This window comes from Phodopus roborovskii, unplaced genomic scaffold, assembly GCF_943737965.1.
Source record: "Phodopus roborovskii unplaced genomic scaffold, PHOROB, whole genome shotgun sequence".
Classification (NCBI taxonomy): Eukaryota; Metazoa; Chordata; class Mammalia; order Rodentia; family Cricetidae; genus Phodopus; species Phodopus roborovskii.
Window position 1 is genome coordinate 315,698 of NW_026125971.1, and position 23,266 is coordinate 338,963.

Here is a 23,266-nt window from a genome sequence, read left to right on the forward strand (position 1 = left end):
TTTAAACCTCTAGGCTGTTAGGATTATAGATGCATACCATTCCATTCAGCCTACAAGGTAATATGCTTATTTATTTATTTATTTAGGTTTTTCGAGACAAGGTTTCTCTATGGCTTTGGAACCTGTCCTGGAACTAGCTTTGTAGACCAGACTGGCTTTGAACTCACAGAGATACACCTGCCTCTGCCTCCAGTGTGCTGGGATGTTGAGTAATGAGGCAATGTAGAAAAGTATTAGGAAAGTAGTGGTGGCTCAATTTACATACTTGAAAATAAGAGTATTTGCAACTAATAATTAAATTGTGTTCTTCAGCAACACAAATTCTATAAAAAACAGTAAAACAGACAGAAGAGACACACATAATTTAATTAAATTGAATGCTCTAAGTGCAAAGGGCACCACACAAGAGTCAATAAGTAAAACTATCATCATTTGTTGAAAAACATGAAATATGAAACTTTTGTACTTTAGCTTGTTTTATAAAATATTCCAAAAGGATAGAAAATTCATCCACCCCCCCCCAACATAGTGTTATGATTTGTCTGTTCATTCAGTAGGACTGCATGAGGGCTCAAATCAAGAAGTTTTCATTGATTACTTAGCAAAGTATAAGGGACTCTGTACTGGACACTTTGAGGGTTAGTCTATGGATCTCAGGCCTAGGTTTTGAACAGTACTAGATATTTGGGTATAGCAGGCATTTAGAAATTCTGGATGACGACTACTTAACATTTAAAATTCAACATAAACATCATGTTTGTTGGCTTAACTTTCCAGGCTTCAATTCCACAGCTAACATGTTATAAACATTTTTCTACTTACCTGAAACAACTTTGCTATCTTCTAATGATTCTTACCTTTGGGTTATGCCTACCTTACAAGCACAATTTAAGTTTTATTGATCCCTGTATCCCCAGTGCTTTGGTGATTTTATGTATGTATACAGCAAATATTAGCGAAATAACTTAAGAAATGAATGAGTTTTGTGGCAAAAATTAAGGAAACAAATTTCCTGTAACTAATAGGTACATTTAGTTACCTAAGATCTGACTTTGAAAGAGTAAATATATTAAGCTGTTGTTTATTTGGAACAATTTTCAATTTGTACCTGAAAATCTCTGTGTAACTATTACAGTTACCCATTCTGAAAATTTAGATTAAATCATATTACTATGAGGTATGATTAGATCCTTTAAAATACAGTCTGCAATTAGAAACTACCTGTAGTTATTCAAGAACCCCGTAAATATGTGACTATATTTGGGGTTGAAAATTTCCCCTTACATAAAGCAATGATCCAATTTTTTGTGTGTAGAAAAACCTAGGATGTAATAAAAGAAGAGCAGGTGTCCTATATGGCCTACCTAATAACTGCTGCTTGTGAAATAAATACAACTTTTATATTATCTCAGGATCATGATAAGGAGGAATAACAAAATGACACAAATTTATTTAAATATAACAGTACAGAAAAAAATTTCAAATACCTCCAATATGTGACAATTTGACATAAGTGTAACCATCATAGTGCAATTAAGAGGTTATGTGAAAAATATAAATACTTATGATAAAGAGGCACATGCATAGAAATGAACACAAATGAAAAAAAGTGCTCATGTTCCTTTTAAAAACACTACCGTCACTGTGTACATGTACGTGAGTGTACAGGGGTTTGTGTATATGTCATGGTACATGTGTGTATATACCATGAGGTATCATGTACCACAGGTTAGCTTCTGAGAGTAGTTCTACTTTTTCAATGGGTTACGGGGCCCAAACTTAGATTGTCACACTTGCACAGCAAACACTTTTTACCCACTGAGCATCTTCCTAACCTTGGTTTCTATTCTTAAGATATCTTTTTGACAAAACTTTACATATCTAACTTTAGCCAATAGTTTTAAGGAAATTAAACATGTGTAAGAAGAAATGAACTCTCTTTTGAGAACAGATGATGGAACCAGGTTGAATTAATCAGAAAGGATCTTGTCTTTTCCCAAAGTGTATGTTCCTCATTCTAAATGATCAATTTGAAAGTGAACAGGGTAAACGATAGACTTCAATTAAATCCATTCATTTTAAATCATAGGTATCTTCACAGGCAAATTCTGCAGAGACACTGTATCAATTTCAACTATATGTGACAGTATGACCTTCTTAGCTATACTATTAAAATCCTAACGCAGTAGTTCTAGGTTAATCTATGCCCTAAATAAGGTTTGTCCTTTCTAAATAAAACTTTCCTTTACTCAAAGATCAATCATATAGCTTCTTAAAAGAATATAGGACTTAATTCTATATTTTCCTCAGCAAAGCCTATCTAAAAGATTCTTTAAAAATCATTTTTTTCTTATTTTACATATCAATCCTAGTTCCCTTAGGATTAAGAAAATGATTTTAATTAAAAGAAATCATGTTGGTTACAAGTATTTATACTTATAAAACTCTTGACCAACTTTGTCTTCTATTATAGAAGAAACACATGCTATTCTAAGATTTCACATGCCATTCTAAGTTAAAACCTTTGCTAGTTTTTGGAAACAATAAATTTCTAATATCATGTTTTAAACTTCTGACAGTCTACCTAGAAGTACATAATGACACTGAGGAATTTAAATATTTCAGAGTAATCCAGTAGTCGCACAACTCCAAATCTCTTAAAGGTAATCAAGAAACTCAGGGAAGATACGCATTCTTATATATATAAAAGAACTCTTACCATAGGTTGGTGTGCTTTCTCGTCTTCCTTGACTACTTGATCTTCCTTTTTCATATTCATAGCAATACAAGACAGTGTCTTCTTCCACAATGTTAAATCTCTTTCGATATTCCTGATCCAGAAATGAGTTTGGAGATTCAGATCCCTTATGAACTGGTTTGCCCACCATATGTCCTCTGAGGTCTTCACAAGGAAGGTTTCCCTTTTCATCCCTAAAGCAAAGTGAAGGTAGAGGAGATGGGTGTAGTATTAGGACCATACAAAATTATAGGGGCCTTAAAATACAAACAGCATTCCCTTACAACATATTTTCATATCTTTATAGATTTCTTTGAGAATTAGGGGGTTAGTTGTAATTATTCATATTTTGTTCCAAATAATAGGCCCAATAGTTGAAACACTTGCCTCAATTTCATACCGATAATAAAGGACAGTTAGAAATACACCATAGATCTTCTAGCTTCTGCTCTAGTCCATTTTTACTATATGTCATGTCATAGGAAGAAAAATAATTTCAGCACATAAATTTATTTTAATTCAAGGGTAAATACTGGATGTAATGCTAACAATTAAACCATGTGTGTCTCTTCTGTTTTATTGTTTATTATAGATTTTGTGTTGCTGAAGAACAGAGTTATTCATGATTCTATCACCAATATAAAGGGAAATTATGGTCTTATAAATGATATTAGTACCACACAAATCAGTATTATAAGACAAACAGTAGGTCATTAATATAAATGAATGATAATTTTAATGATTACTATAATTATTCAAACTCTACATAATTTCTGAGAGTAAAAGGATGTATATTTGTTATTAATTTAGAAAGACTACATAAAAATTACACATTAGCAATGTTTCCTATGGAGGGAGGGTGGAAAATATGGTAAAATATGGAATTTTTTTAGGAATGAGATTTGGGGAACAGCAAATCCACTTTTTTACCTGTAATAATTTATGGAGAAAATTTTCTTAACATTTTATAGGATTTCTAAATCCTATTGTTGTTTCAAAATATTTTTTAAAAGTTTTACTTTATTTTTGTGCTTTTATTTTACATATCGATCCCATTTTGTGCTTTTTGGTATAATTTAATTCTTATTGAAAATTTCATGTGTGTGTAATGCATTTTAATCAAATCCATTCCTCCCTACACACTCTCCTGCTCCCACTTCTCCTAGGTTCCCTCACATTTATATCTCTCTTCATTTACCCCCTTTATATGCTGTGAAAGTTTTAATGAGCAGTGTTCAGTTTCTTTGTGAGAATGTCTAATTTGGATTTAATGTTTTCTGCATGAGTGGTCTGAGGTGCAAGGTCATAGCTTTTAAAAAGTAACAGATGACTGAGCTTGTAATAAAAGGTCCCTCCTAGGATTAATTAAACACCTTATTTTTCTTATGAAATGTTTTTCTAGGTGTGTGAGAAGTTATTTGTTAAAAACAATTTGTCTTCCAAAACATGATATGAATGGAATGCTGTTTTGTCTTGTCATGCATCATTGTGTTTCATTGGTTATAGGTGTTCCTTGTTCCCCTAAAGGGTATCATAAATAGGTACTACCAAAGAAGAAAGCATTAATTTTAAATCAAAACAAGACTTGTACATTAAAAACTTATAAAGTTGAGTCATATTTTAATTAGCTTCTATTGCGACATATAAAATAGCGAGAATTCTGAGTCAGTCTACAAAAATTCTGTTTTAATATATCTTTTGTTTTGTTTTTATACATCTTTATTACAATGCTTAGATGTTTGGATGTAGAGAATTGTAATCCAAGTATTTTAAATATGTAGAAAGCAATAAATTATATTTTCATATCTGAGAAGGCCGTCTTATCAATTTATTTCTGTACCAGGCAAAAGTATCATTTGTATAATCATTTAAGGTTTTGCTTCCTAAAACAATTGTGTTGCTTATTATTGAATTATAAATATATAACCAGTTCTTAGGAAACATAAAGAACGCCAATATATATCTCAGCACAAATTTCAATTTTAGTTAGCTGAAAGGATTTTTTGAACTAATTGCGTGGTATTTTTATACTGTTAAGCTTTCTATTGAAAAGAAAATGACATTGCATTTAGCTTGGAAACAGTTGTAGTGAATTCATAACATGAAAAAAGGTTATGTTTATTTGTACATTTGCACATTTCTCTATGGGGCCCGTGACATGAATACTAATGCAGCTTGTACCAGAAGGTAATTCAGACATATTGATTTTCTACATTATATTTACAGAGACATTCTTTATGGTAGAAAATTATAAGATCTGGCTTTTCTTATAATATAGTGTTATGGAGAAGCAGCCTTTTATCAACAGGTCAGATTTATTAAACATGTCTATATGAAAAATACTCAATAATGTTAAATTTAGAAATGTACCAAGAAAACAAAAATTTCTAGTGGAATGAACTCATAATATATATAAGTATATATATAAAGTTAAATATGTAAATGTGTGCACATATATGTACTTATGATTTTCTGAAAAACTTAATGTATTCACTGTAATATAAACACTTTTACTTTTCTTAAATTCATATGTGCATATACAAACATAATAAACATATGTTTATGCTCAAGATTAATTTATTCAGATTAAATGATCATTACCCTTGTAAATATTCTTTACACTTAATGAGACATACTAGGGTTAATAAGACTAATAAACTAGTTATTATAATTCATAATTGTTTAAGGACATACAAACTATTTATTTACAACATAGAGAAAGAAGTCTTGTTAAGTACAAATATAACTTGTGTTACATTTATATACTATCAAAATTCCTATCCTATAAAAGATGCCCTTTCAATATTCCTTTACTGAGTGACTAAAATGTGAGAGTAAATACAACTTCAGACTTTAAGAATGTATAAAAATCACCTATAAACTCTATCCATTTAAGAACATAATGACATTTGTACATGAAACTGACATTTCTTGAAGCTTCACAGGCAAAAATCCTTATTATTTACCTTGCACATAATATTTAATCTTACTCTTTTATCATGCCAGGTAATGCATGTAAGATCCTGCTATCGTTATTAACAAAAGTGCATTTGCTCTAATGAGAAGTGCTTTCTAGAATCTGCTTAGAATTCCTGAGGGAAATAGTCAAAGTGTTCTTTAAGAACTGCCTTCATATTTTAGAAGTTATTAGACTAGCCTTTAGCTAGAAGCTGCCAAGAATAACATAACTGATAGTTTATACCTGGGAATATATGGTTCTGCAGGAGGAGGGGGAATGTAGAGATCCTGGAGGGCAGAACTGTCTCTTTTGGTGGGTGTACTGATGGTGCTGGAGGGCGTGGCAACGCTGCTTGTGGGACTTCTAGGTATAAGAGGCTGGTTAAAATGAAAAAGAAAATACATACGCACACAAACAACACAAAACAACAACAATGACACATGGTTATCATTTAAAAATGATCTTTTTATACAAAGTTTTGAACTTGGCTGAAATCAAGAAAAATGTTATTTACCATAGGGATATTTCTTTGATTCCCCCGCCCAAACAAATAATACATAATACTGTTTTCCATGCAGTTCCCAACTCACCTTTTCAATGGTTTAACCATCCAAAATCTATTCACAAAGTAAAAATACCATTCAATGATTCATAATGAGAAGATAAATGTCACTCACAAAATGAAACTTATTTAAATTAACTTTGCCTGCATTGCACTTTTGAAAGGTAATAAAAAGTAATTCATAAAAGAATTAGCTTACTTACATCCTGACTGACATTTGACAAACTATAGTATTATGTTAGTAAGTATGTCATGGATGCTCAGAAGCTAAAAATGGCTATCAACACATGAGAGATTATTCTACTTCCTCTCAACATAAACACAGATAGCCATCTGTTCAGAGCCAGTATATATTACATCAGCAAAAACATGATGAATAAGGTGACATAATCACTTCATCTTTCCAAGCACATATATTACCTGTTATTTAACACTCATCCTTGGTTGCATGCCTAATGAACTCTTGGATTTACGCATTGAATAGGAAGTTGCCTTCTAAAGATACTATGTAAACTGAATTAATGATATATCAGTCTTATGAACAGTCCTAATTCTAAAATTCACAGTATTCTTGTGGATTGAAATATTATCTTAAACTGAAATTCAAATTCACAAATATTTATATTTAACTTACAGATATTACTGATTAAGTATGCATACAGTTAACATTGAAATCAATATCTCAATGCAGTCTCAAACACAAAGATAATGACCACAAAATGAATTGCATCTGCATATGACAAAATGGTGATATTTTAGCCAGTATGAAACACATTTGGCATATCTAGATGATAGACTGACAATTCTACTACTTCAACATACATTGCTGGACACTCAAATAAATGTATATCACAACTACTTTACACTATAACATTACTTTAATACAGATAACCAAAAACTGTTTGAAAGATGGGCATAAATACAATGTAAATTACAATTTGGGACTCCATTAATAATTTTGACCTTTTTTGTTACACAGCTCACCTCAATAACTTGATATCACACTTCCTGACAAAAATACAGTTAAGTTTAAATGTTTTTGAAATCAAAATTAAAGAAAGACAGGAAAAAGAATGATGAAATCTTAATCTTCTCCCACATATGATGATTTAAAATAGTCAGAAACTATACATATCAATTAAATAATTTTATGATGGTATGCAACAAAGACTTCCCCGTCTGACAATATAATTTCTTTGGAATAAAATCCAGTTAATCTATGCCTGTCCTATAGAAATAAAATCTTGGCACTGAGAAACTCAGATGTCTAGAAGAGTCATTTGTACTGATGAGGAATGCCATGAAGCCCAAGGATATTAAAGAAATGAATCCTTTGTAAGGCTGTGTTTCATGCCTATGTAATATTTGAATGTAATACTTGGTGATACATACACATGCACACACATTCACACTCATATTTACTGCAACATGACTGCTTATAGTTTTTTATTCTGTTATTATCTTTTAGCTCAAATTCATACAGCAGTAAAAGAAAATCTTATTGTACAGCACATTAATTTCCAATATTTTAAAATCAATTTACTACGAAAGAAAAACTAATATTTACTATTCTTTTTAATGCACTAGTAAAATAATTTAACTTTAAAATATACCAATAGTACAAATGAATTTCAACCACTTTCTAATAACATAAGCTTTCAATAAAAAGTAATCTAGCTTAAATTTTCATTGTTTTCCCCTCTATTTTAAGGTTATGAATTATAGTTTCAATATGTCTCTCCATTCCTTTGGTGATCTATAGCTTTTATTTGTTTGCTTAGTACCTATTTTTCCCACTCCCCCAAAAACAAAGGAAAAAAGAATTTGCAGTTAATTTTTACAATGGTATTTAAATATACCTTAAATATGAAGTAAAGACCATTAGAAAATTTATAGTGCATACATTTCCCTTCTAGAAGATTTTAGCATTAGCAATGCCAACTTCCTCCAAGTTTCTATATCTCTACATTTCTATTTTCAACAAGGAGTTTATTTTAATGTCATCAGTAATTGTGAATTACTATATTGGAAAATTAATATAAGAAAAAAAATTTAAGAGTCAAATAGATGTCAAGTTTGATTATGTTACCCTGGTGCAATTAACTGAATTGCTTTAAAATTCCAACTTGTTTTTACAGAACAAAAGAGAAATTAGTCAATTCTGTTGCTGAGTTCAACTGGCTATTTATTTTACTGACAGGTAAATCAGAGGAAATATTTTTATGGGTTTATTGTGTGGGTGTCATATGGCTTATCAGTATGCTCTATACCAATTAAAGCTCATATAGTAAATATTCAATTTACAGGCAATTATTTTTGTCTATTACGTGAGCTATTATCACCAAGCTAAGAAGATTAAGAAAAAAACATCAATTTTGAGAATCATATTTTTAAAAATCAACTTTGACATTGGCAATGGAAAAGGTAAACTATATCCTAACTTTAAAAACATTGCGATCAAGAATTGCAATAGTAAAAAATTAAATGACTGAAAGAATTTTAAAATCATTAAGGAACTTCAGGAAGACAATAGTAGTATAACAGCATAGAATAAATGAAGAAATTACGTTGAAATCCATTATTAGTAAATTCTTAATTTTGACAAGCTGTATGCAAAAAAGAAAAACAACAACAAACCATCTAACACTAGTGCGAAAATATATGAAAAATGACAAATTTAGTGTCCCTCAATTAAAAACTAAGGATCTTTGAGAATTCAATTCAAATTTTAAAAGGTATATTATTTGACTAAAAATTCTAAGTAAGAAAATTTACTAAAACTAAACTTTAGCTTCTCTTATACTAAAAACAAATACTGTATGTCATTTATTTGTAGCATTGTAACAGTTATAATTGTACTAATAATGACTTGCACTTTCAGGAAAAAGAATTAATGATTCTTTCCTTCACAACTTTAATATATTTGGTGAAACATGTATAAGAAAAAAAAACTATCATCAATTAAGGACATTGTTTTAAGACTGCATATTGATGTAAAGCTTCAATACAACATGGTACTACAGGATGAAATCAAGTGGGGTTTAGGGTTTAGATACTTTTTGAATTCCCATCCAAACAATTTTATATAGTAGGTCCTTGTCATAGTATCCAATATGGTTCTTATACCATAAATCTCTCCTTCCACAAAACAGACAGCATTCTGTCACAGAAGACCATTTGAGTGTATGTGTACATTTAGGTGTGTATGTGAGTGTATGTATGTGTGCACCTTAATCTAGTAAAGCAAGTCTGATAAATTATTGTAGAACACTTCAATTTATCTTTTTAAATTTGTATGCATCTCTTTAAATGTACAATTAGAAGCTTAATGATTACTTGCTATTGTCATTAGGACTCAGAAATCTACTTAGAACTTATATATGCATTTTCAGTGTCATTTTAAACTACCTTAAAGACACACTCCAAAATGCAAAATGGTACAAATCTTTCCCTGAAGTATGAGTAAAATCTTCAGCCATAACATCTTACTGATCAGTTTATACATTGATGGAGGATTATAATTGTCAAAAATTTTTTGGTTTTTACAAGACATAAGTGGATCATTACTTTAAATTGTTTCATATCTTTTCTTATTTGTGTCCCTTAATTTTAATATCAGAAATAGCACATTTGTGAAGTACTGATATATGTATGTATATATTTATATATTATATTTATATAAATATAGATAGTAGTAGTCTATCTATATATAAATCAGTGTATATGAAATTTCCATGGCAAAGATTATAAAAAAGAATGTCCACACTTAAGCAAATAAATTTGAATTTTAAGTTTAACTTGAAATATTTTATATTATAAAATCTTTGGCAAGCATGTATTTAGTTGTCCCTCAGTAAATGATCCAATGAAGTTAGAGATATATAAGTCTTCAATGAAACCAGTGACATAGAGGCAGCCTCGATATTAAAAATGTTAAATACTGCAATAGTCCTTAGTCCCAAAATTCACTTATGTCAAATTCATATACAAACTTATTTTTGCCTTTCAGGGGTAAAAATATCAACAGAGATACAAATGATTACATTAAGTATATAACCTAGCCATTCATTTTATTTATTCTTAAAATAATCAGACTTCAGCTGATCACATCACCTCAATTTTCTATCACAGGACACTCTTTAAGTCCTTATGCAGTTCAGGCACATTCTTATGAAAACCCCAGTACTGTTATCATTTAGTACCAGAATATTGCTTTATATCAACAACTATTTCCTTGATCATTTTAACAGTGGTCCAGCAAAAATGTTTTCTGGGTTTTAAAATAGGAATTTGCATACAATCTTGTACATTTCATGAATACATAAAGAATACTAGATATAATTTTAGAAAGTAATGTGTACAGTTTTACCTGGCCAAGGTTTTACTAAGTGATAAATTATTTCAACAGATTTTAAGCAAAATAATTGCATGTGTTTAAAAGTTCTCCCTCAGTTTCTCAGCTTGTACTGGAATACAATATGTTAAATACAAAACATTGGTGGTTTTTATAAGCATGTGAATTTTTTGTTGTTCTTACTGTACTACAAAGAAAACAATGTTTTAAGGCAATGGATATGATCAGGACACCTTAGATCCTTGACTTTAAACAGCACTGATATGTGGACACAAAAATATGTGTATTATATAATATACACTATCGCTCTGGATTCATATTACAATATAGCTTTTTCCATCAAATCATCTGTATATTGTACTTATGATAAAGCTAGTATATGTAATTTTGTGCTGTTCAACCTTATGTGCATAATTAAGTGGCAATACTAAAATTGAAGTTATGTGTTCCAAAATATAATTATCAACAATCTGGGATATTAACTGAAGAAACTACATTGGGAGTTGAGGTTTCACTTGAAACACTTTACATTTTAAGATCTCTGAAAAGCATAGCTTAACTATAATGTTAAACAGTTGACATCACAGGTTATTATTTGTAGTCAGTGTTAAAACAGTAAAATAATTTAAAGGAAAGCCACAAATGTTTCTTAGGTTTTTTATTTGAGTGTTTAAACACTGATGAACTATAATTGATATGATAGCTGCTTATAGTTATTTCCTTATTTGAGCATATAAAACACAGGACTACTAGTATTATCCAACCAGAACTATTATATTTTTAGTTAAAATTATTTTTTAGTGTTATACCTCATGTAAAATATTTTTTACATGCTTTTAAAACAATTCATAGAAATGTACAAATTTTCTTTCACTAATGTTTGTTAATAACATCACTTGCATCATGGATTTTGAAATAAACTTTATTGCTTTTCTGTTTTGACTTTTACACAACTACTTTAACCATTTATATTTGTATGTAGTTTAAATTTAATGTAATCACAATTCTATAGTTGTTATACCAATTGATATTCAAAATAGACTGTTGTTGACTATTTTCTTTGTGCTCAAAGTCCTTTAAATACCCTGTATATTGTCATCAAGGTTAATTAAACAACAAAAAGGTTAATTAAAGTACAAAATCACAAACCAACACTAATAACTATGACATCAAAACAGTTTAGGAATATAATGCTATTCATATAGCTTAATGTTAATGTTTGTAAAATGTCTTCAACAATATCCAAACCAGTTTTTTTGAACTATACCATTGATTGGGTTGAGATGTTTTTCTCCACCAGTGATGATTTAAGAAGATTTCTTGGTAGTGTCCAGCTAACTCTTCCATACAACTTTTGTAAGAAGAAAATAACTGCCCATATGTTCTTGTTGTAATGCATCCTAGTTTACTACTACACACTTCTAAACATATACTTATGGTCTATCCAGCACTCCCTGGAATTTATTTCACTGATAGAAGTATGTGACTATATGCAATCACCATGCTTACCCACATCCTGGAAATTAGCAGAGTGCCACTAAGATGATTTGAAAACAGCTCTCAGAAGGCAAGATTCCCCTGTTTACCATCTTAGAATAAAAGGTTGTATCGCAAAGGCCGATATATCTGCTATTTGTGAAAGAGTTGTGAAAGATGACAACAGAATTCAATTTTTCAGATGTAATTAAATTTGGACATTGTTTCTAATTAAGGGATCTTTAAATCCTTCAGTTCTATCACCAAATGTTTGAGAAAATAGAATTGTATTAAAAGAGCTGCCAAATTTCATGAAATGTGCTGATGAAATTTCTCTGTGAGCATGAAGTTGAATTGTATGCTTTTGCTTATTTGGCTATGATTTCCAAAGAATTTCCAAATCAGAATCTGCCATTGCAGTTAGTTAATAGTAAATAGCCCTATTTTAAACAGTTTAGAAACAAATCCTTAGGATACATATGATATTTTATTTCCATAAATAAAATTACTACCATTTTTGTTTAAAATCATTGGTTTGAAAAACATGCATGTACTAATTTTGGCCTACATGTTAAATAAATTACAATAGTCATTCAAAAAATTTAGTAGTTAAGTTAAGCCGGGTATTAAGAATATGAAATAGACACACTGATTTAAATAAATTCCTCCATCTCTTTGTATACCTCTTAATTAATCTACTAGATTGCTGGTACACTTGACAAAAACAACCAACATAATTAAAACTTTAAGTTTTTATATTGATTTATATTTAAATGAATTTATATGCATTCTGGTTTCAGCCAATTTGTATAGACACCAGAATTAAGAAAACAGTAAAAGCTACTGCCTGTGTCTACATAGAGGATTATTATTGCAGTAGATTTTATGGTTCACATCTGAGGCTGGTTCTCAGGAACTAGGAAGAAAAATACCTCATACAATGGTATGAAATAATCCATTATTGCCATCAAACCTCATTCTATTATTTGACTTGTCCTCTCTGGGATAGTCTGCATTTAAATTCTAGATTTGAAATTTTAGGAGTTTGCACCTTTTCTTTTTCTCAAATCTGCATTCTATAAAAATTCTAATTAGGTAATTTCCATGAATCCTCAAGGTGTATTGATTTAAGTACAGGTTAATGCCTTAAGATCAAGAAGGAACTCTATAATGGTATAATATCCAGTCCTCAAAATAGTACTTAGGATCATGTGGTAGAAGAGGTGATGCTTTATAAATTACAGAACACACTCATTCTTACAAGAATTTGTTTTAGCACTGTAAGAAATAACTTAATTTAAATGAATTCATTCTTTTCTGCTTTGCAAAAATCAATCAACGTTGAAGCTATTTTCAAAGATGTTAGTGGTAGGTTTTTTTTTTTTTGTTTGTTTTTCTACTAGCAGTCTTGCTTATCTACAGATGGTGAAATGTGGGCAATGCATTTTAGGTAAGCCCAATCTGTTAAATAGAACATTTACAAAAATATTGGTATATATACATTTACTTATTTAACTTATACCCTCCCAGATTTTATTATGAAAAAGTAAACATAACAATATTCAAAATAATTTAGAAAGTAATGAGGACTCTATGTATAAGTAATGATCTGCTACCGCTTGTTTATTTACATTTAAGAATGGGCCTAAAACAGTACTTTAAAATATGTTATAATTATATTGTAAGCAATGATGGAATTCATTTTTAAAAAGTCTTAGCCCTCTAACTTAAAAAAATTATGTGTATGTATATAATATGTAAAATACTAGCTTATTGATTATTTTACTTTTTATATAAAAGTGATAATTGCTGTTAATATTCATTCTCCAGTTTCTGCTACTGGGAAAAGATCTAACAATGAAATATATTTTGATTTTCTCAACAAACTACTTCAAAGTACATGGATCAACAAAAACTAGGATGTGTTTGGTGTTCAGGTCCCGTTATAAAGGTCTATAAAAGAGTAATAAATTGATACTTAAAGCGGATCATCTAATAACTGAAAGTGTGGGGCTCTCATTCAGTGCTCCCATGCCTCCACACTTTGAAAAGGGATCTTTTGCATAGACATGTCAACAGAAAATTTCAGAGTAAAACAACAAAGTAATTTATAATGGTGTAAATAAAAAATATATTATGGAAATTTTTGATATGATTACAAATATGAGGCATATAGCCTCAGAACATTAACAATCATTAGATATTTTGGTAGAAATAAATATTGTAAGTCAAATGCATTTAGATATATTAATACAATCTACATTTATTCGTTGGAAAAACAGAAGTTTTACATTGAAAATGTAAAGTTGTTAACATTGGAACATTTTATGTGTTTTAATATTATCTAAATATAATGTCCACTTTGAAGCTGATAAGCAGTCAAGTTTTAAACAATGAAAAAATAATATTCATAAGACACCTTTAATGGAGAAGTTATTAGAAAAATATCTGTGGCTAGTAAAGTATACTATTAGAAAGATTACTACATCTTACATAGCAGAGATAATAATGAAACTTTTCTTCTAACTTGAAAAATGGTCAATATTCTAAATTAGATGGGCAACTATTTAAAAAAGAAAAAATCAATTATAATTCCACATTCTGCTACTTTCAAAACTGAAGATTTATGAAAAATTCAATATATTTAAATACTATATCCTGATAGAAACAAAATGTATTAGTTTCTTGTCTTTGTACAACCATAATATTTTATATCTTTTTAATACGTCATATACCTTATTGCCATCCAATTTAATATTTTATAGTGAAGTTTCACAATGAACAAAAATGCAAAACTTCTAATGTAACACTCCCTGGTTTTGCTACCACAGAGGGAGAAGTAAAAAGTGAACAATCATGAGGAATAAACTAGTTAAATTTTAACTGCTAATTTGAAAACTAAATTTATACTCTATAAATTATGTTTATTTCCTGTTTTAAAGTAATTCTATAAACTATCTGCTAGCTTCTTCTAGAAGTCTATGTGATTAGAATGTTCCAAATGTAAGATGATGACAAAAAATAAACCTCTTAATTTCTTTCCATATTTTGGCATTAAATAACTTATGGATTTTTATAAGTATGCTTTAAGTTTTAAAACTTGAATTAGTGTTATTATTTGGGCTTTAGTTAATTTTTTCAGATTACATCACAATTAAGCCTATAAGGATAATCGGTGAAGAGATAATTTCACAAACAAATTTTCAAAAGCATACAAGATTAATTCATATGCTGCTGAGATGAGGCACAAAAAAAAAGCATTACTGAGATAATCTATGGCTAAAATGATGGTGTATGACTTATGATTAAGCTTCATTACCTGCAGAGCAAGGGGCTTCCATCTCATATTTTTCAGTAAAGCTGGTGCTGAGGTAAGCATGCTCTGAGGTCGCTTTTTCAAAGTTAAGATAACACCACTCGGGTCCTCTCGTAGTGCATTCACCAAATTTTTCAACTGCCACCCCACCTGGTAACCAGCAAAATCATTACAATAAAATTGAGGTACAGCACTCAAAGATTTAATGTTCTCACCCTTTAATAAGATTAGTATAAAAAGTCACATAATTGGAGTATCATCCTACATATTTTCAGGATATATTCAAGAAAGAAGTTTTATATTTGAATTAATTAACAATATTAATGCATTAGAGTCCATATAATTATGAGACAGCATAATGGACATTTACCATATCAAAGCAGAGACTAAAACATCTTGCCATTGAAGTGACTTGGGATATAAAGAAATTATATTGCCTTTAGTACTGCTCAGCTGCTAGGTCTATGCCCAAGCTCTTCACTAGTACAATTTAAAAGTTCACATGCCAGAAAATAATGAGCTGGCAATGCCTTGTACTAACAAACCACACCACATGCTTTCTCATCACCATCTTTTAGAGATATGTGATTACAACTGTCTTTAAATTAAGACAAATATTGTGCTACGAATAGCAGGTACGAACACACCAAGGAAACATTCTGATGCAAGGACACTAGCATCAGTGAAATAAAACTTTATCATGTTATAAAGATAGATTTAAAAATGATATGGTAGTGTTAATTCTGTGTAGCATCTATTGGAAATGTGTCACAAATAACCCTGTAAGTTTAATATATCGTGTGCTAAATTTAATGAAGCCATTTTATTTAAATATAAACTCAAAACAATTAAGCCAAATAGTAAATGATTTCAGAACTGGCTTAATGAATATTCATGTTAAATTATTTCACTAATCACCTTTAAAAATGTTTAAATATAGAATTTTTGTTAGTTTGCTTTTAAAATGGATTAGGTAATTAAGGTCCCAGAACTGGCTACCTAAAACTGATAGTTTTAAAGAACATTAAAAAACAATTATTATATTATTTGTTTTTAAAAATATATTTCATATTAATATTAAATATTGAAATAGAGACCCTTTTATCTGAAATCTAATGAAGTCTTATACAAATATATGGGGTCAAAATTTAAGTTGGATTGCAAGAGTAATTCAGTAAATGTTCTAAATAGTGTTGTAATTACCCTTCTTAGGCCCCATAGTAAATAGAAAAGATGTATTTTGTGTACTCATCAAGTTTTTGCTTTGAAGATATCACACCAGCAGGAAAGAATAAGTACTTCACCAAATGAAGCCAAGATCTTAAGAGACTATGAAGAATTAAGCTTGAATGTATCCATTATAGTTTAATGGCAGAATTTTGATATATTTATTGAACATTCTCTAACTGATAAATTCAACCACAGATGAATTGAATTAAGACAAGAAATCAAGACAACAAAACAAAGTTGCTTCAGTACTTAAAATCTTGAATACTTGGCTATGAATCAAAATGAACACTATGAAAAATAAGAGGGCGATACTTTTGAAAAAAAATGCAGATCAGCTTGTATTATGGAATCAGCCTAATGCTTCCTACTTTCTATAAGAGGGGATTATTATATATCTTATAGCCATTCTGATATCTAATATCCCTCTGACAGATAATAAATGTTCGAATACCTGTTAGTACAAGAGGCAACGTAAGTGAATGTAAATATTCTTGCCCCCAAATGAAACCTAATATAGAACTACAAATTTGAACAAAGAAAAAAATCTTCATACAAAATATGTAAGCAATTTATCAATGATAACCATACCTAATTTAGTAAATTAATTAGTAATTAAACAAGCAATTAATAACTAATAGTTTCAACAACTGCATATTCATTTCTGTCTAGAGTTTCTCCCTATTTCACTCTGTAGAATCTACATTTATACTTATATATTTTTGACATAGGTTCTTGCTATATAGTTCTATATAGTGTTCTTAAACTTGTGACCTTTTGATAATCTTCTTGTCTCTGCTTCCCATGTAGTTGGGTTACAAGCATATATGATTAAGCTGGATTTAGTTGAAGACATTTAAAGTTGCGTGCTTTCCTGTGAAATGTTCAGTTCAATTTAATTTGTTCTTTTCTGTTATCCTTTCTATATACTTTTGGAAGTAAATAATTAAAAACAGAATTGCTTGTCCACAAGAAAGTGGAATTGTTTCTGGCAACAACTTTACTTGAATATATGTTAATTTTACCTGAATGTTATTTAATATCCAAATATTTGAGCATATAGTTCGACTATGGTTTAACCAATGTGCCTACTATCACTTAACATAATGTCATCAATAGTTTCAACAAAAGCAAACAAGCCTATATCAAGAACCACATGTAGTAAATATGATTGGTTTGCAAATTCTATTTTCATTATAATGAAAGGTCAGGCCAAATATGTAACATTCTATAATGAAACCAATATTGTAAATTATGTAAATATTCTCTATGAGAGACATAAAACTGTGTGTAGAAAATAAGTATCGCAGTGGCAAAAATATTTTTGTTAAAAATGGATATACATATGGAAGGCAGAAGGAGATATAATATCATTAGAGATGACTACATTACAGGGAATAATTTACCTTCTTTTTATTTCTTTAAATTTTGCCAATAAACATTTGAACATTTAAAGCAATAGAACACAAGGTTTTAGTTTACAAATAGTAGTATTTTAGGTTGGATACTTTGAATTTCATGAGCTAATCAGAAGAGTTTACTATGAATGAAAAAATGTGTACTCGAAGCACAGAGTTAGAAAGACAACTCCACTAAAAAACCAACAGGGATGGGAAATGACATCTTCTTGAATATTGCATTTTAGATAACTAGTAAAAACAAAACAATTTTATTAAACTGGTGTGCTCAGTAGGAACTACATTTGTTTATTTATTTTTATTCCATGGCTGATTTTCAGTAGATACATCTCTTAAGCATTAGGTTCATTCATAACAATTTTGGAATGGACATGAACCCTGAGTAGTAGTTTACATAGAAATATTGTAACTGGATGTAATGACTTTACCATTGGAATGTCTATTTCCTTGGCCTTCTTTTGAACTCATTAATTTAGATAAATTCAAATTGTTTCATAGCTTTAGATCATATTGTTTTATATTATCATAGGTAACAATTGTCTTCACTGTACTAGCAAATGTAATAAGTTCTTACAACTTCAGGAAAAAAAAGATTCCCAGATATATTCCTGTGGTATTATCACATTCTTGTAATCATATAATGAGGTACAAAGAATTCTTGAAATAGATTTATTACCCTTTACTTTATTGAGATAGTTATAGCTGACAGATAATAAGAGAACATGAATAGAAGGTGTGCTATAATGAGACATATATATTTGTTACAGCTCTGAGAAGGTTGGGATCCTCCAATAAAGAGTTAAGTATAAGTGTACAAATGCCAAAATAGATAAACCACACAAATGAAAGTTAATCACTTTTTTTGAAATTAACATTCCATTATCTCATTTATGTTTCTGACTAGCTTTAAAATATAATGTGTGGCAGACTTAAATGATAGAAGTCATATATAGTAATATGAAAAAATAATGGCATTCTTTCCACTGGCTTTTGAGTTTTCATTCAGTAAGACACATAGGGAGCTTGAAGAAGTGAAGAGAAGACATCCTAAAGTTTATTATTATTATCAGGATAAGCCAAAAATTTTGGAAGGAATCAAAGTACAGAAATCAGAGATACTAGGCTTTGAATAAACATGGAAAAACCCACTAATAAATCAAGCAATATAAAAAGGAATTACTTGATTTGTGAAACATTGAGCTCCACATCAGGAGCATTTTCAATAACTTTGCAGTTCAAATGATTATAGAACTTCCAAAGTCACAATGTATTACAGCTCTAACAAGAGAGGTTGGGGTAAAAAAAAAAAAATAGGTCCACCTGTGCAGCAGTATATGGTCCTGTTACATCTCTGACTCCTTGTCCTCTCTTTGTATAAGCGAATTTCCCTGCTGTCTTATTATAACAATCTCTTCTCTCTTAATAGTTTCTATTAGCAACTTCCTACATATGACTTGAAAACCTCTCTGTTTCCTATTAAGTGCTTCAGTCACATACCCTAACTGTGGTTTTTAATACCTACCAAATAATCACATACTAATAGTTAACTGAAGTATATTCTTTATATTTATATGAAATTATTTTAATTTGTATTTTCCTTCTTACTACAGCTCAATGAAGCAATTATAAAGGTAATAAAGTGAAAAAAGGATTGGGGGGCAAGATTACAAATTATATAAAAGAGACAATAATTTATATTCGTGTCAGTTGAATTGTATATCACAGTATCTTCATTCAAATATCTTCTGGCACTTCAAATGAACTCTTCCTTTTATTTTTCATTCACCAATATTACCAACAATTTCCATATAGTTTCTCAAGTTTGGATTAACTTATGGATATTTATCCCTTTTTTGTGCATGTGCATCATAGAAAGATTAGCAATTATTTCTTTTGATTTTCATAATTCTAGACAGGGTACTTACTTGCTAGATTTAAATCTGACCTGTACCTACCTTTCTTCTTCTAGTCTTTTACATATACTCAGTACTACAATGTGCAAATATTTTCTTTCTTTCAATGATTTTAAATTTCACAAAGTTATAATTTTTCTTCTCCTAAATAAGGCTCTCAGACAAGTTTACATTAAACACACCTACAAAGCTTGCTTTCAATGACAAGAATGCTGAATTTTCCTCTAGAGATTCTGATCCAGTAGTTCTGGGGTAGGAGTCTTATGCTTTGCTTCCTAAATCCAAGTTTAAATATGATACTGATGCAACTTACTCTTGGTTCTGAAACCAAACTTTGAAAACTGCTATAGTAAATGATGAGATCCCTGAAGGTAGTGACTTGCCAATGCCTAGAGCATTTTATCTGCATTTAAGACTGGACATAATAACTTAAATCAGTATTCACTGATTGTCTTGCAGTATGGTTATAATGGTGAATGCAGCATAATCTCTGGAGCATTTATGAACATGATGACCTCAAGAAGAGATGAACAGGTAAACAAATATTTAGATTAAAACTAAGGAAAATCTTCATTAGAACAAATACAAGATATAGTAGAAGCCCCCCACTCATGCAAAAAAAAAAGGAAAATCCAATGCATTCCATCCTTGGGGATTGAAGGAATGATTCTAATTAGTCTAAATTGAAATCTTTAGGGTTTGGAGTGAAAGGTACACAGACATTCAATGAATACAGAAACCTGTGCAACAAATTATCATAAGTTTAAAGAATTTTCAACAGTTTAGTGAGGGTGAATGACAGATCAAGGAAAAGACGAGGAGGCTGGAGAAAGAAGCAGATCACTAGTAGAGAATTTGGAAACTGAACGATTAATTGTTGGTTAAGTAGTAAACATTTTCTTCATCAAACACCATAGTTTGCTTATAGCTGTTTCTTTGCAAGGGCATTTGTCCCTCTGCTTTCATTTTTTCCTGTTACTTCTAAAGTCTTACCTAATCATAAAGGTTCATCTTCTTGCAATGCCCATTATAATGCTTCTTTTAATAAGTAGAGCCCTATTTTCTTCATGTAAATATTGTAATACTGTATTTCACTAGTTTAATTTTTGCCTTAATATCTTTCTCTAATTACCACCACAAAACTGGCTTCTGGGTAAAAAGAGAGTGTCATGTTTAGATATACTTTTCAATAAATAATATATGCTTTCCAAAAAATAGACAATAAGTATATGTTAATTTGATGATGGGATGATATGAACAATGAGAACTAAATGTTTCAGTGACAAGAAAATGCTCTGAAACTCCAAACTGACTTAATATTTATGCAAAAATCAAGATGTAAAGCTTAAGTGACCTCCCATCTATTAAAGCTATTATATTTACCCTTGTAAGTAAATATTTTAAAAACAGTATTTTATAAATATTTCAGATCTAAATTCATTGTAATGTGAATAGTACAATGAACAAAATTTTACAACTAGAATAACCTTAAATTATCATATTTGTCTTACACAAAAATGCCTTACTATTAACTCTAGGTAACATTTTTCACACATGTTGAACTAATGCTATTCTTCTCATTGGACAAGTTAAGAGGATTGGCTAAACTTATTACTCACTAACTTATAAGAAACCCCTAACCAAAGTATCAAGGTATATTTTCTATAAAATTTCCCTAGAAATTCATGAAGATTCTGAATGTCAGAAGCCTTCTGGCCTTCTGGTTGTTAAGTGTTTTTGTCAGGTTGTAGTACAATGAAACACAAGTGAGAAGGATCTGGACAAATGGGTCTTTGGATTGCTGCTGTAGAGATGTGAGATTTTCATTCCTTTGGGCACACAGAGGGAAGAAGTCTTTATAACATTCCTTGGTTTATTGGCTTTCCAAATATCTGGTGAATTTATTTAACCAAATTATGAAATGACAGGTCTAACTCTTTGGACCCAAGTAGTAAAACTTAGAAATATCAATCTAGACATTTTCCTTTTTCATGGCTGTATGTGGAGATACAAAAATCATCTTTATATCCACATGTCGGAAAGTAAGATATCTCTTAAAATACTTTAAAATCATTGGCCTTCTGGGACTAGGAGACAAGGAGAATTCATGGAGAGGTAGGAGGAGATTCAAAATGTAGGACCGAGAGAGAATAACTTCAGACCCTCTCTCCACTAAGACCACGTGGAGATGCTTAGATGGATAGAAATGGGTTAATATTTAAGACAGAGCTAGCCAATAAGAAATGTTAGTAATAAGCCAACAGATATATATTATATATTTATATATATAATATATCAAACTCCAAAATAATTTAGTAATTGTTTTCTCTAAGTAGGTTTTCAGTAGATGTCATTGTCAGTTTAAAGAAGTTCCACTCCATGTCTATGTCGAGAATTTCTTTATAAATTAAACTAAATTGTGCAAAAAAAAAAAAAAAACCCAAAAAAAACAAAAACAAAAACACCAAACAACAGCAACAACAACAACAACAAAAAAACCATTGGCCTTCACAAAAGAGTTTCATTATCATTATTTATATATGTGTCTGTATATACTCACATTCTTAGCAGCCCAATGGTAATATACAAATGATACATTTTCTTAAAGAAAACTTAAAAGAGACTACATAAATATCTGATGTTAGGGGTTATTCTATATTCAGATGTCTTCCTCTCTTTTTATAAAAGGACTGGGGAGATCAAAGATAATGTGTGAATGATGACATTAAGTCATCAAAGGTTAAGTCTCAACCTTTGCTAAATAATTTTTATTTATTAATAAATTGTACATAGGTTAGAAACAATCTTATTTTACATATCAATCCAGATCCCTCTTCTTCCCTTCCTCCCATGACCCCCAACAACACCACATCTTTGAATCATTAAAGAAAGAAATTAAAGAATATACCGGAAAATGGAAAGATCGCCCATGCTCTTGGATGGGTAGGATCAACATAGTAAAAATGGCAATCTTGTCCAAAGCAATCAAACAAAGTCTCCCAACCAAAAAAAAAAAAAAAAAAAAAAAAAAAAAAAAAAGAAACCCAAATCCCAGGGCCAGAGTTTTTAAGGGAACAATTCTACTAGAAATTCAAAGAGCTAATACCAATACTCATCAAATTGTTCCATACAATAGAAGCAGAAAAATCCATGCCAAAATCTTTTTATGAGGTTACAAATACCTTGGTAGCGAAGCCACACAAAGACACAACTAAGACACAACTAAGATAGAGAACTACAGACCAATCTCCCTCATGAACATTGATGAAAAAATTAATCAATGAAATACTGTCAAATTGAATCC

General features: G+C 30.0%; 1 protein-coding gene across 5 annotated transcripts in view; it reads right to left on the reverse strand.

The window, feature by feature from the left end:
• The window catches only part of Cnksr2 (connector enhancer of kinase suppressor of Ras 2), a 248,221-nt gene that overhangs the window by 90,694 nt on the left and 134,261 nt on the right, over positions 1–23,266 (reverse strand). For 3 of the 5 annotated variants that reach the window (XM_051179227.1, XM_051179226.1, XM_051179230.1), the window contains exons 9-11: positions 15,408–15,554; positions 5,940–6,073; positions 2,720–2,931 (exon numbers count right to left, since the gene is read on the reverse strand). In XM_051179227.1, coding sequence (XP_051035184.1) covers positions 2,720–2,931; positions 5,940–6,073; positions 15,408–15,554 — 493 coding nt within the window. The remainder of the gene's footprint in view (positions 1–2,719; positions 2,932–5,939; positions 6,074–15,407; positions 15,555–23,266) is intronic. The other 2 variants (XM_051179229.1, XM_051179228.1) reach the window with 1 other exon arrangement.